The sequence below is a fragment of the Amia ocellicauda genome, chromosome 15 (genome assembly GCF_036373705.1).
Source record: "Amia ocellicauda isolate fAmiCal2 chromosome 15, fAmiCal2.hap1, whole genome shotgun sequence".
NCBI classification, from domain to species: domain Eukaryota; kingdom Metazoa; phylum Chordata; class Actinopteri; order Amiiformes; family Amiidae; genus Amia; species Amia ocellicauda.
In genome coordinates this window covers 1,419,222-1,433,102 of record NC_089864.1, presented here as the reverse complement: position 1 = coordinate 1,433,102, position 13,881 = coordinate 1,419,222, and the positions used below count along the sequence as shown (strand labels likewise).

At 49.6% G+C, this 13,881-nt stretch overlaps 1 protein-coding gene across 1 annotated transcript; it reads right to left on the bottom strand.

Annotated features, from left to right (window-relative positions):
• Window positions 1-3,563: 3,563 nt before the first annotated feature.
• Window positions 3,564-13,685, bottom strand: LOC136772065 (zinc finger and BTB domain-containing protein 12). The gene is made up of 6 exons (XM_066724758.1): window positions 13,344-13,685; window positions 11,541-11,613; window positions 9,600-9,830; window positions 9,341-9,523; window positions 8,875-9,063; window positions 3,564-7,921 (listed from the first exon to the last, which is right to left on the bottom strand). The coding sequence occupies exons 3-6, from the start codon at window positions 9,801-9,803 to the stop codon at window positions 6,461-6,463; spliced, it is 2,037 nt and encodes a 678-aa protein (XP_066580855.1). The 5' UTR covers window positions 9,804-9,830; window positions 11,541-11,613; window positions 13,344-13,685; the 3' UTR covers window positions 3,564-6,460.
• Window positions 13,686-13,881: the final 196 nt, after the last annotated feature.

Below are 13,881 nucleotides of genomic sequence, written 5' to 3'. Positions count from 1 at the left end.
ACTCAGCTTCCAACAAGGCCGACTTCATCTCCGCCTTCGCCTCCCACCACTCTCTGGATTTCCTCGATCTCACCGAGACATGGATCTCCCCAGACAACTCTACCACCCCTGCTGCCTTATCCTCTCTGTTAATCCTGTCCCACTCCCCTCGTCTTACCAGGCGGGCAGGAGGAACAGGGCTCCTGCTCTCCCCTTCTCTCCTCTTCTCTGTCCCCCCCTCTCTCTCCTCTATCACGACCCACAGCTTTGAATTCCATGCAGTGGAAATCACCTCTCCCTCTCACCTCTTCCTTCTAGATCTCTACCGTCCACCTGGTCCACTCACCTCCTTCCTGGATGAACTCGACTTTCTTCTCTCCTCTCTCCCCTTGCTGTCCTCACATACCATCCTCCTGGGAGACTTCAACATCCACCTCTCCAACCCTTCCCACTTTGCCGGATTTCTTCCTCTCCTTCACTCCTTTAACTTCTCTCTCTCCCCATCTCCCCCCACTCACAGGGCTGGCCGCCAGCTAGACCTCATCTTCTCTAGAGGCTACTCCCCTTCAACACTCTCCGTGACACCCATGGACATCTCAGACTACCACTTCATCTCCTTCTCCCTTTCTCTTCCATCCCTCTCTCCCCACCCCACCTACTCCCTCTGTCACCTTCCGCCGTAATCTCCGCTCTGTCTCCCCCTCCACCCTTGCCTCCACTGCACTCACTCTCTTACCTTCCATTGACTGTTTTTCCCATCTATCTGTCAACTGTGCTACCTCCTCTTTGTTCTCCTCCCTCACCTCCTCCCTTGACTCTCTCTGTCCTCTCAAGTCTCGTCCTGCCCGTCCCTCCCCTTCTCAGCCTTGGCTCTCTGCTGTTCTCTACTCAACCCGATCCAGTCTGCGTGCCGCCGAACAGAAGTGGAAGATATTATTATTATTATTTATTATTATTTTTATTTCTTGGCAGATGCCCTTATCCAGGGCGACTTACAACATAAGTGCAAAAATACAGAGAAGTACAAGGCAATCAGCACAAGCTGAAGATCTCCTCGCCATGGAGAGAAACCTGGCAGCGATGGAGCGAGAGCTGAGAGAGAGCAGCGAGGAAGCCGCCGCGATACAAGCTGGACTGGAGATGACTGAGCCGACCTCCTTCCTACGGGTACTGCGCAGTTAATTGACTTGTACACATGACATTTATATTGCACAGAATCGCAGACCCACATTTTCCACAGGTACAGATGTATTACATTTATGACTCGCATTGTGAGGAGCACTTGGTAAAACTGATGCACTGTAAGAGATGGACCGTTCTGGACCCAGTCTAATATCACAATGTGATACGGGGGCAGCATAGTCCATATAGAGTAATGAAGGGACTGCAGCTCTGCAGTGAGGTGCCCTGAGTCAGTAACTGTCTCCTGCTGTTTCCAGTGGTGGAGTGACCAAGGCGGCAGTGCTGTGGCCGGGCTGAAGGGGACGGCTGCCTCCTCCTCAGACAGGTGAGGCTGTGTGTGCTGCTCTGTGTGAAGGGCAGCTTGGAGTCAGCAGTTCAGTCCACAAAACTCTCCCTCCTCTCTCTCTTCCTGTAGAGGACAATCCCCTGTTGCTGTTCAGTCCAGCTGCTCCTAGTCCTCCACAATTCATACCCAGTCAGGTGTGTTATTGATCATGTCTGCTGACTGACTGCAGCACTCACAGTCCTCCTCTCTGTTGACCAGGCCTGTGTCCTAAGCCGCCTCCCTGCCAGTGATTGCTGACACTGTGACTGTGGGCCCCAGTGAGAGTCTGGAGCAACACATCGACTGGACTGGCATCCTGGACACTATCTGCAATCGCATCAGTAAAGGTGCGTCTCTCTGTGCTGGAAACCGTCCTGTAGAGCAGACAGATATCAGCAAATCAGGGGGACACTATTCACAACAGCTATAACCCTGAACCAAGGTTTCGTGTTGTAAGGACACCTGGGCGATGGTCAAATGGTAGTTTGGTAGATGGCAGATGGTCAAATGGCAGCTGGCAGCTGGCTGAATTGTGCTTCTGCATCTCTGCGAAAATGCGCAGTTGTCGTACACAGATGTTTGCATAGGTGTCTGCCAATATACTTGTATGTACCGTTAATGTGTGCAAAGGAGGCAGTGTCACATTAACGCATCATAATCTACAGAAAACAAAGAAAAAACACAGAAATGGAAACCAAGAGACCTAGTTGTCTCTAGTTGAATTGAGTTGTACACTCACCTAAAGGATTATTAGGAACACCATACTAATACTGTGTTTGACCCCCTTTCGCCTTCAGAACTGCCTTAATTCTACGTGGCATTGATTCAACAAGGTGCTGAAAGCATTCTTTAGAAATGTTGGCCCATATTGATAGGATAGCATCTTGCAGTTGATGGAGATTTGTGGGATGCACATCCAGGGCACGAAGCTCCCGTTCCACCACATCCCAAAGATGCTCTATTGGGTTGAGATCTGGTGACTGTGGGGGCCAGTTTAGTACAGTGAACTCATTGTCATGTTCAAGAAACCAATTTGAAATGATTCCACCTTTGTGACATGGTGCATTATCCTGCTGGAAGTAGCCATCAGAGGATGGGTACATGGTGGTCATAAAGGGATGGACATGGTCAGAAACAATGCTCAGGTAGGCCGTGGCATTTAAACGATGCCCAATTGGCACTAAGGGGCCTAAAGTGTGCCAAGAAAACATCCCCCACACCATTACACCACCACCACCAGCCTGCACAGTGGTAACAAGGCATGATGGATCCATGTTCTCATTCTGTTTACGCCAAATTCTGACTCTACCATCTGAATGTCTCAACAGAAATCGAGACTCATCAGACCAGGCAACATTTTTCCAGTCTTCAACTGTCCAATTTTGGTGAGCTTGTGCAAATTGTAGCCTCTTTTTCCTATTTGTAGTGGAGATGAGTGGTACCCGGTGGGGTCTTCTGCTGTTGTAGCCCATCCGCCTCAAGGTTGTACGTGTTGTGGCTTCACAAATGCTTTGCTGCATACCTCGGTTGTAACGAGTGGTTATTTCAGTCAAAGTTGCTCTTCTATCAGCTTGAATCAGTCGGCCCATTCTCCTCTGACCTCTAGCATCAACAAGGCATTTTCGCCCACACCACTGCCGCATACTGGATGTTTTTCCCTTTTCACACCATTCTTTGTAAACCCTAGAAATGGTTGTGCGTGAAAATCCCAGTAACTGAGCAGATTGTGAAATACTCAGACCGGCCCGTCTGGCACCAACAACCATGCCACGCTCAAAATTGCTTAAATCACCTTTCTTTCCCATTCAGACATTCAGTTTGGAGTTCAGGAGATTGTCTTGACCAGGACCACACCCCTAAATGCATTGAAGCAACTGCCATGTGATTGGTTGGTTAGATAATTGCATTAATGAGAAATTGAACAGGTGTTCCTAATAATCCTTTAGGTGAGTGTATATGCTTTGCTTGAGGATCAGTTGTAGCAACATTACGCTGAAACGCATGGAAGGCACAAAACAAGATGCACTGTGAGACCTTCTGCACATGTTGTGCTGGAAGAAAGTTTAGGAGTCGGCAGTTCTAATCAGAATTTATTACATGCACAGGAAGAACAGCACAACACAGAACTCGGAAGTATTACGCAAGTATGACACTTTTCAAGATAATACAAAGCTATATATCCCTAAATAGTATAGTACAGTAAATAGTAGAAATCTGTATAGCCCTTCTGGGACCTTCCGCAGCAGGAGCAGACGAACAGGAAGTGGACATACCCTCAAGGGGCTTAATTTGTTACTGTGTCTGGTAATTTCTAATAACTATAGCAGTGATTTTATTAGCATTCTGAACTAAGCCTTCCCATCTCATCAGTATTAATCATTACTCATGAATAATAATCATTAACCTCTAAATTGCCAGCTGCATTGGAAGGTTATTTGCAGTTAATATGTTGCAAGAAAGGAATGTGAGCTGCTGATAACCAAGAATGGATTGTTATCACACAACACACAAAGACGGACTAGGATATATATTCTTCCCCCACATTGTCCAGGCCAGATAAAGGGAAGAACAGTCTGTCAGTGCAACAAATGTGTTTAGTGGATGAAGAGATGCATTTTAAATCCTTTCAGATGTCCCCACAACGTTTTTCTGACCTGCTGCAGCTCCTACAGCCATACACTGCCCACCAGTCGACCCACCACTTGCCAATAAGCACAGCTGAGTGACTGGCCACGGCTCTCAGACCCTCCCTGCTCAACCAGTCAGGGTTTGTTTGACGAACAGGACCACAGAGACGCACAACTCGTAGTTGAGATTTCGGAGGTGTGTGTGTCGGCTCCTCTACGAGCTATGCTTGCCCAGAAACCCCTTCTCTGCAGCGCTACGCAAAGACGTTTACGTGAATCTTCAAAGAAGCATGAATCAGACTTGACTGTATAATCAATGGTCAGTGTGTCTGTTGTGCTGCAGAGTGGAGATGGCCAGAGTCCAGTCCAGTCCAGTGGAGTAGTGGACTGTGTCCATCTACTCAGCGATTCTCCTCCCTGAGTCTGATTGCACTGTGACAGACCGTTCTCTCTCCGCAGGGGCAGGCTTGGAGAGGAGACACCGGAGGATCGCACTGGTGGGAGGAAACCAATGTAGTAAAGGATCTGCTGCAAACGCCATTTTGGGCAGAGGGCAGTTTGAATTATGTCCACATCAGTGTGAGAGACAAGAGGCTCTGATTGATGGGAGACGGGTCACTGTGGTCACCACTCCAGACACGCGGCTAAATCAATCGGAAGCGATGAAGGAGGCAGCACGATGTGTGGACCTCTCGGCCCCGGGGCCCCACATCTTCCTCCTGGTGGCTGATATTATCTTACTCTCCACAAATACCTCCGAGCCGGACACACTGCAGCAGATCTTTGGGGAGGAGGTGCTGAAGTACACACTGGTCCTGATCACTGATGGACACACAGTGGGAAAGCAAACCATTCAGAATCTCATTCAGAACCCTGACACGGATGCCCCAGAGATCATTCGGACCTGTGACTCGGACTACGTAAAGTCTGCTCAGAGCCATGCCCCAGCCTTGCTAGAGTATGTGCAGCAGTGTATCCTAGCCCTGAAACAGCTGGTTGGCAGGTGTGGGAACAGGTACCACGTCTTTGACCATGTGTTCCACCCCAGTCAGAGAGAGGTGACAGAGCTGCTGGAGAAGATCGACAGGCTGGTGGAGGAGAACAGGGGGAGACACTACAGCCAGGAGATGTATAGAGAGGAGGAAACTTGATGAGAGGAGTACACAGCGCGATGGATAGTGTCTCCTGCAGTAATGTTAACTCCCCAGGATGTGATACTGTCACGCAGTCTGTGTCAGCTGCTCTGGAGGGTAACCCTGAGTTAGTCCTCTATCGATGTACTGTCTGCTGTACCAGTGCAACGGCCAGATGGGGCTTCAAATCGACTCTGCTGCTGTGCAGGGACAAGGTCATCAGTGTATCGATCTGCAAGAGATCACCAGGACATCTACTGTTAGCTGGATCTGTCTACTGCAGTGTTACTTGCTTCAGCCTTTGTTTACTCTTAGTGCCATTTTCTTTTTATTCTCGTAAGTGCATTGGAATTGTCATGTTGACATGAACTGTGCAATTGATCAGATGTCATGCTGACACGTTTCATATTAAATGAGTTCTTCAATAAAAAACACATTACTGATGTCCTGTAGTTGTGTATATGTTCTTGAGAAAAAATAAAAGGAAATAAAAATGATGCCTGTAAACTAAAGTAAATAATAGACAGGAGTTACTGTAAAGCATCCTAGTGTAAATGTTACAGCAACCTTACTATAATTATTATACTACATTAGTCTGAAATCATGTAGGTTTCTTATTTCTCAGTACTGTGTAGAAACACAGGCCAGAGTGGGTGGATTCTGCATCACACACTCATCTCACTCCTCCCAGTGGCGGGGGGCTGTGTCCCAGTGCAGAGTAGTGTCTCATTTCCTTAGAGCCCACTTCACTGGAACATCTAGTGTGGGCACCATGAGAGAGTGTGAGTGAGATCAAGTGAGTGGAATGAGAGAGAGATATGGAGAGTGGGAGTGTCAGAGGCTGAGTGAATGAGTGAGACCTTGTTGCCAGAAACAATAGAAAACCGAGGGTGTCTGTAATCGCTCAGAGCAGTACTACACACGTATGAACACACAGCCCCTGCTCCTGTAGGACTTTATTAGAAATATTGACCGAGGTCCAGACAACCAGGTCTCCTGCTGCTACACTGAGAACACTTATACAGCCTCTCTGCTCCTATTGAGCCACTACACACAGTCCCTGCTGCACATGTCCCTGACCCACTGCATCTGTCTCCCCAGCTGTTCGGCATGTTAGTTGTCCTCTCTCCCACTTTCTTTCTCTCAGTCCACTCACCATTCTGTCCATGCCCACTCCCCCTCTCCGTTTTGGTCAGTCTCTCTGCACCCTTCTCTCAGTCCCCACCCCTCTCCCTGTTCTGTGCCGTGGTCTTGCCGTGCTGCTCCTTCAGGTGCCGGCGGATGGCGGGCTTGTGGGCAAAGCGGGCGTGGCAGTAGGAGCAGCGGTAGGGCCGCTCGCCGCTGTGCAGGTTCAGGTGGTCTGACAGCGTGGACTTCTGGGTGAAGGTCTTGAGGCACAGGGGGCAGCGGTGGGACTTGACCCCGCGGTGCACGTTCATGTGGCGGTTCAGATTGCTGCTGTGGTTGAACTGCTTGCCGCAGCGGGGGCAGACGAACAGGAAGTGGGCGGCGCGGGAGTGGGCGGACAGCGACTCCGGGGAGGGGAAGAGGACCCCGCAGCGCTCGCAGGACAGGGACCCCAACACTGACACCCAGCCTGCGTCAGGGTGGCAAGACTGGACGCTTAATACTGCCCCGCCCTCAGTCACTGCCCCAGCCAGCACCGGTGCGGCCCCCGCAATGCCGCTCGGACAGGAAGTAGAGCCCACTATGGCCACTGACTCTTCCTCCTCATCTTCCTCTTCCTCCCCTGCTCTCCTCGCTCCTCCTCTCTCTCCGTGCCTGTGGCGAAAGTAGCCGTCAGAGCTTCCCGCTAGACAGTATCGGCCAGCAGCTCTGACAAAGGCTTCCTCGTTCTCCATCTCTCCAACCACCCCCTCTCCCTCTCCCACCACCTCCACCCCTTCCTCCTCATCCTCATCCTCCACCTCCTCCTCTTCCTCCTCCACTTCCACCGCTACCTCAGCCCTTGCAGCCTCATTAAGATAACTGAGCTGGTAACGAGGGTGGGTGTGGGCTGGTGCTAACGAGCTGGGAAATTCGGGGCGGGAGGAGGGCAGAGGGGCGTCGAGGTCTGTGTCCTCTTTGTCCCCGTCAGCATCCTTCAGGTTGGAACTGCTGATCCCACTGCTTTCCGCTCCCCCCATCCCCCTGCTGCTCCCCACGTGGACCAGCCCTGCCCCCTGCCCCAGACTTGGTACAGCCCAGCTGGCTTCCTGCATCCCCAGTGGCCCCATCTTCCCTGTGGCACTGTGGACTACCCCAGCTCCTGCCCTCCCTCTCCCCCTCCCCCTCCCTCTTGTTCTCCCTCTGCCCCTCCCTCGCTCCCTCTCTCCATCTCTGAGTGGCCAGGAAGCTCGCCATCCCCTCCCTCCTTCCCCCTCCTCCTCTTTCACATCATCTCCCTCCCCCTCTCTCTCCTCCACTTGCTCTTCCTTGATCCTCACCTCTTCCCTCCCCTTCTCTCTGTAACCCTCCTGCCCCACAACCACTAGCATGCCTCCGTCCCCTTCCCCTGCTCTCTCCTTGGCTTCCCTTCCTTCTCTGCCTTGATCCAATTCGTCATCATTTTCCTCCTCCTCCTCCTCTTCCACGATGCACACCTCCGGGAAATCCTCGTAGTCTTCCTCGCACTCCTCCTCAAGAAAGTCTTCAGATGCCTCCTCCACCTTTACCTGAGATGGAGAGGAAGAGAGTAAGTGAGACACAGTAAGATCCCACAGACACTCCTGACACAGAGACACACAGACCCCACAGACACTCCTGACACACAGACCCTAATACAGACCCCACAGACACTCCTGACACAGAGACCCTAATACAGACCCCACAGACACTCCTGACACAGAGACACACAGACCCTAATACAGACCCCACAGACACTCCTGACACACAGACCCTAATACAGACCCCACAGACACTCCTGACACAGAGACCCTAATACAGACCCCACAGACACTCCTGACACAGAGACACACAGACCCTAATACAGACCCCACAGACACTCCTGACACACAGACCCTAATACAGACCCCACAGACACTCCTGACACAGAGACCCTAATACAGACCCCACAGACACTCCTGACACACAGACCCTAATACAGACCCCACAGACACTCCTGACACAGAGACCCTAATACAGACCACACAGTCACTCCTGACACACAGACCCTAATACAGACCCCACAGACACTCCTGACACAGAGACACACAGACCCTAATACAGACCCCACAGACACTCCTGACACAGAGACCCTAATACAGACCCCACAGACACTCCTGACACACAGACCCTAATACAGACCCCACAGACACTCCTGACACAGAGACCCTAATACAGACCCCACAGACACTCCTGACACACAGACCCTAATACAGACCCCACAGACACTCCTGACACAGAGACACACAGACCCTAATACAGACCCCACAGACACTCCTGACACACAGACCCTAATACAGACCCCACGGACACTCCTGACACACAGACCCTAATACAGACCCCACAGACACTCCTGACACAGAGACAGACAGACCCTAATACAGACCCCCCACTCCTGACACAGATGCATATAGTACACACAAACACACACAACACCCCATGCAGGGAAAAAGAGGAGCATCACCTTGACCACGGGCAGGCTGTGTATGGCGTCAGTCGGTCTGTCCGCCTGTGAGAGGGAGGAGGGCCTCTGTGTGCGGCTGGGAGCCTGCACCGAAACGCAGACTCCACCGGGGGGAGCCCTGGAGACGGCAGCACGACAGGACCCCCGCTGACCGGCACTGCTGGGAGACAGAGAGAAGGGGTGGAGGGACTGATGGAGGGGTGAGAGAAGTGGAGGAGTTGGAAAAGAGAGGGAGGAGAAGGACAAGGGCAGGAACAGAGGAGGGGTTAATGCACCCTGACTGACACACCAACTGACTGACTGACACACTGACTGACTGACACACTGACTCACAGTGATGCAAGGCTGGATGACTTGGCTCAGGGGAACAGAGGAGGGGTTAATGCACCCTGACTGACACACTGACTGCCTGACTGACTGACACACCGTCTAACTGACTGGCACACTGACTGACACACTGGCTCACAGTGATGCGAGGCTGGATGACTTGGCTCAGGGCTCCTCTGCACTTCTCCACCACGAACTCCATCTGCAGGTAGCTGGCGGCGGTCAGGTAATCCACCACCTGCCCCACGGAGAACTGCAGCAGCCCAGTGTAGCAGGACAGCAGCAGCTCACAGACAATACTGGAGCTGTGCAGCAGTGACACCTGCAGGCAGAGAGGGAGGGAGTCAGTCTCAGCGTGTCAGTCACACCAGTCAGTCAGTGTATCTGTGAGTCCGTACCTGCAGTTCAGAGGAGGGGTTGAGCAGGAACTGGTCCCTGAGGAAGGGAGAGCAGGCGGCCAGCACAACCTTGTGCCCCCGGAACTTCTGGTTGTCATTGGCAACGATCGTTATGTCACAGAAGCGCTGGCGTGTCCTTAGCGTGTTCATGTTCCGCAGCGTGGCGTCTCCGTGACCCGGCAGCCGGAACCGCAGCACCTCCATCACGCACTGAGACAGTCACTCAATATACTGCAATACAGTCAGTGAATATGAGTTTACAAACCGAGGTTCAATTCACAGCAATTATGCGATACAATCAGGGTTATTGATGCTTCACAAATTAGTAGACTGGCTCATCCAGGCGGATACACACGAGCTTGAGTGTTTACAGTGATATTACAAGCATGAGTATCTTGTTAAGCCCAATTGTAGCCAAGTGTGTGTTGCGCTTGACTGGACACTACAGCACATTAACACTGACTGACTGGACACTACAGCACATTAACACTGACTGACTGACTGGACACTACAGTACATTAACACTGACTGACTGACTGGACACTACAGTACATTAACACTGACTGACTGGACACTACAGCACATTAACACTGACTGACTGACTGGACACTACAGCACATTAACACTGACTGACTGGACACTACAGCACATTAACACTGACTGACTGGACACTACAGCACATTAACACTGACTGACTGGACACTACAGCACATTAACACTGACTGACTGGACACTACAGCACATTAACACTGACTGACTGACTGGACACTACAGCACATTAACACTGACTGACTGGACACTACAGCACATTAACACTGACTGACTGGACACTACAGCACATTAACACTGACTGACTGACTGGACACTACAGCACATTAACACTGACTGACTGACTGGACACTACAGTACATTAACACTGACTGACTGACTGGACACTACAGTACATTAACACTGACTGACTGGACACTACAGCACATTAACACTGACTGACTGACTGGACACTACAGCACATTAACACTGACTGACTGGACACTACAGTACATTAACACTGACTGACTGACTGGACACTACAGTACATTAACACTGACTGACTGGACACTACAGCACATTAACACTGACTGACTGACTGGACACTACAGCACATTAACACTGACTGACTGGACACTACAGCACATTAACACTGACTGACTGACTGGACACTACAGTACATTAACACTGACTGACTGACTGGACACTACAGTACATTAACACTGACTGACTGGACACTACAGCACATTAACACTGACTGACTGACTGGACACTACAGCACATTAACACTGACTGACTGGACACTACAGCACATTAACACTGACTGACTGACTGGACACTACAGTACATTAACACTGACTGACTGACTGGACACTACAGTACATTAACACTGACTGACTGACTGGACACTACAGTACATTAACACTGACTGACTGACTGGACACTACAGTACATTAACACTGACTGACTGGACACTACAGTACATTAACACTGACTGACTGACTGGACACTACAGTACATTAACACTGACTGACTGACTGGACACTACAGTACATTAACACTGACTGACTGGACACTACAGCACACTAACACTGACTGACTGACTGGACACTACAGTACATTAACACTGACTGACTGGACACTACAGCACATTAACACTGACTGATTGGACACTACAGCACATTAACACTGACTGACTGACTGGACACTACAGCACATTAACACTGACTGACTGGACAGAACAGTAAAACTATTGAATGTGAATGTGTCAGTCCAATAATAATAATAATAAGGAATTTTTATTTTTATTATAAGAACAACAACAACAGGAAAAAGTTCTAGAAGGAGAATTCTGTGCATGGCTTAATTAAAGATGCAGTTAATTTATGCTAATTAAGGCAATAAATTACTCACCTTGATGTCGTCCGTCTGTCTGGTTGGACCAACCCGAACAGCAACCCCAGCGCCAACAGCAGCTCGGGCACTCCTGTAAATACACAGAACACAGAAAACAGTACAATAAAACACTGTAAACTTTACACTTCCACACAGTAAACTTTACAGTGAAATGGCTTAAAGGCACTTACGTACCGTGTTCTGAACGTAAACCAGTTTGTGAGAGACACACAAACATGTTTACTGATTACAATTTTAAATTGATATTAATGTCAGTGGATGTCTAGTGACGCACACACATCCAAGTATTTGCTCTGCTGTCACCAATAAAGCCATATTTATTGATTGATTGTCATTTGTTAATTTCTATCGTATCTAATTTGGTAATGTAGTCATTATTAATCTGTTAGCCTGTATTTTATGTATGTTGCACTGTTAATTTCTAATGAGTACAGACAGGTCTCTAATGAAGTGGTGGAGTCTCTGACCTCCTTCCAGCGCTTACTCAAGACACATCTTTTCAGACAGTACTTGTAATTTAGTCATTAATTCTCCTGTGAGATTGCACTTATTCAATATTTTGTCATACTCTTGCCTTTGCATTACTAGCACTTGTATTGTTTATCTGATTTCCCCTACGCTCCCTCTCCCTTACTTGATGTAGCATCTTGTCTGCACTCATCAGCTTTAAAATCTAGGATGTAAGACCTTATATATTGTATACTGTATATCTCATATACACTTGTGTAAATTGTGAATTTGTAAAATGTATTATGCCTTGAACTGCACTGTATTATTGCACTTTGTATTGCTCTTATATTTTTTAAGTAGCCCTGGACAAGGGTGTCTGCTAATAAATCAATAAATAATAATAATAATAATAATAATAATAATAATAATAGTGAAGACAGTCGGGCGTCTAATGAGGACAGTCAGGTGTCTGATACAGTCAGGTGTCTAATAAAGGACAGTCGGGTGTCTGATACAGTCAGGTGTCTAATACAGTCAGGTGTCTGATGAGGACAGTCGGGTGTCTGATGAGGACAGTCGGGTGTCTTACACAGTCAGGTGTCTGATACAGTCAGGTGTCTGATAAAGGACAGTCAGGTGTCTGATACAGTCAGGTGTCTGATACAGTCAGGTGTCTGATGAGGACAGTCAGGTGTCTGATACAGTCAGGTGTCTGATACAGTCAGGTGTCTGATGAGGACAGTCAGGTGTCTGATGAGGACAGTCAGGTGTCTGATACAGTCAGGTGTCTGATGAGGACAGTCAGGTGTCTGATAAAGGACAGTCAGGTGTATGATGAGGACAGTCGGGTGTCTGATACAGTCAGGTGTCTGATGAGGACAGTTGGGTGTCTGATACAGTCAGGTGTCTGATGAGGACAGTCAGGTGTCTGATACAGTCAGGTGTCTGATGAGGACAGTCAGGTGTCTGATACAGTCAGGTGTCTGATGAGGACAGTCGGGTGTCCTGTGTCTCAGGAGCTGAGGGTTGAGCTGAGCCCTGTACCCAGACTGACCCAGTACAACCCAAGTCACCCGTGTGTAATATCGTTAGTCTTCAGTGACAGAGGTGACTGTGTGCTGGTGGGTGTCTATATCTATCACACACATGCATCGCCATGCTGACGAACGGATTAATAAAACAAGCTGCTGTATTAAAACTGAATTATTGACACTGGACACATACAGTGTCTATCATACTCTAGCTAACAGAAAAACATCCGCTACTACTGTATTTATTTGCACTGCTAATGCAAGCACTGCTGTCATGCCAGCTGCAGAGTGCTCACGCGTATGTTGTGTCGGTACGTACGGTGCACAAGGTGTTGCTGCTTCAGCGTCACGCCGTCGCCATTGGACAGACCTGATTGCGGTTGCCTGTTCACCAATAAGCCCCCATCACTTTCCTCTCACCGTCCCTTTCTCGCCCCGTCTGTCTCTTGTTTGCTCGTGTTCTCGTTTGCGACGAGACTTTGCACGGGACGCAGCGAGATCCCGTTTAAAGGCACAGGAGACATTTTATTTCTCGCCCCACGTACAGTCGGCGAGCTTTATTGATTATGAATAATGCATTCGGCCAGCACTGTCCGGTGATTGCTCGTGTTAAACCCGGTACGCGTGGAACAGCGCATTGCAGTGCCCGCACAAAGCACCACACTTCCGCGGAGGCAAGACCTTACCAAAATGGCCTCCAGCATTGGCTTTCCTGGTCATGTGACTGTGGAGAAAGGGCGAGGAAAAGGAGGTGCTGTGGGGGGCGTGGTCAAGGCGCTCGCCCGGGAAAAGGGGACAAACGACAGTGGGCGTGGTCACGTCCTGCCGCTGAGGTGACGTCACACGCAAGGTGCCTG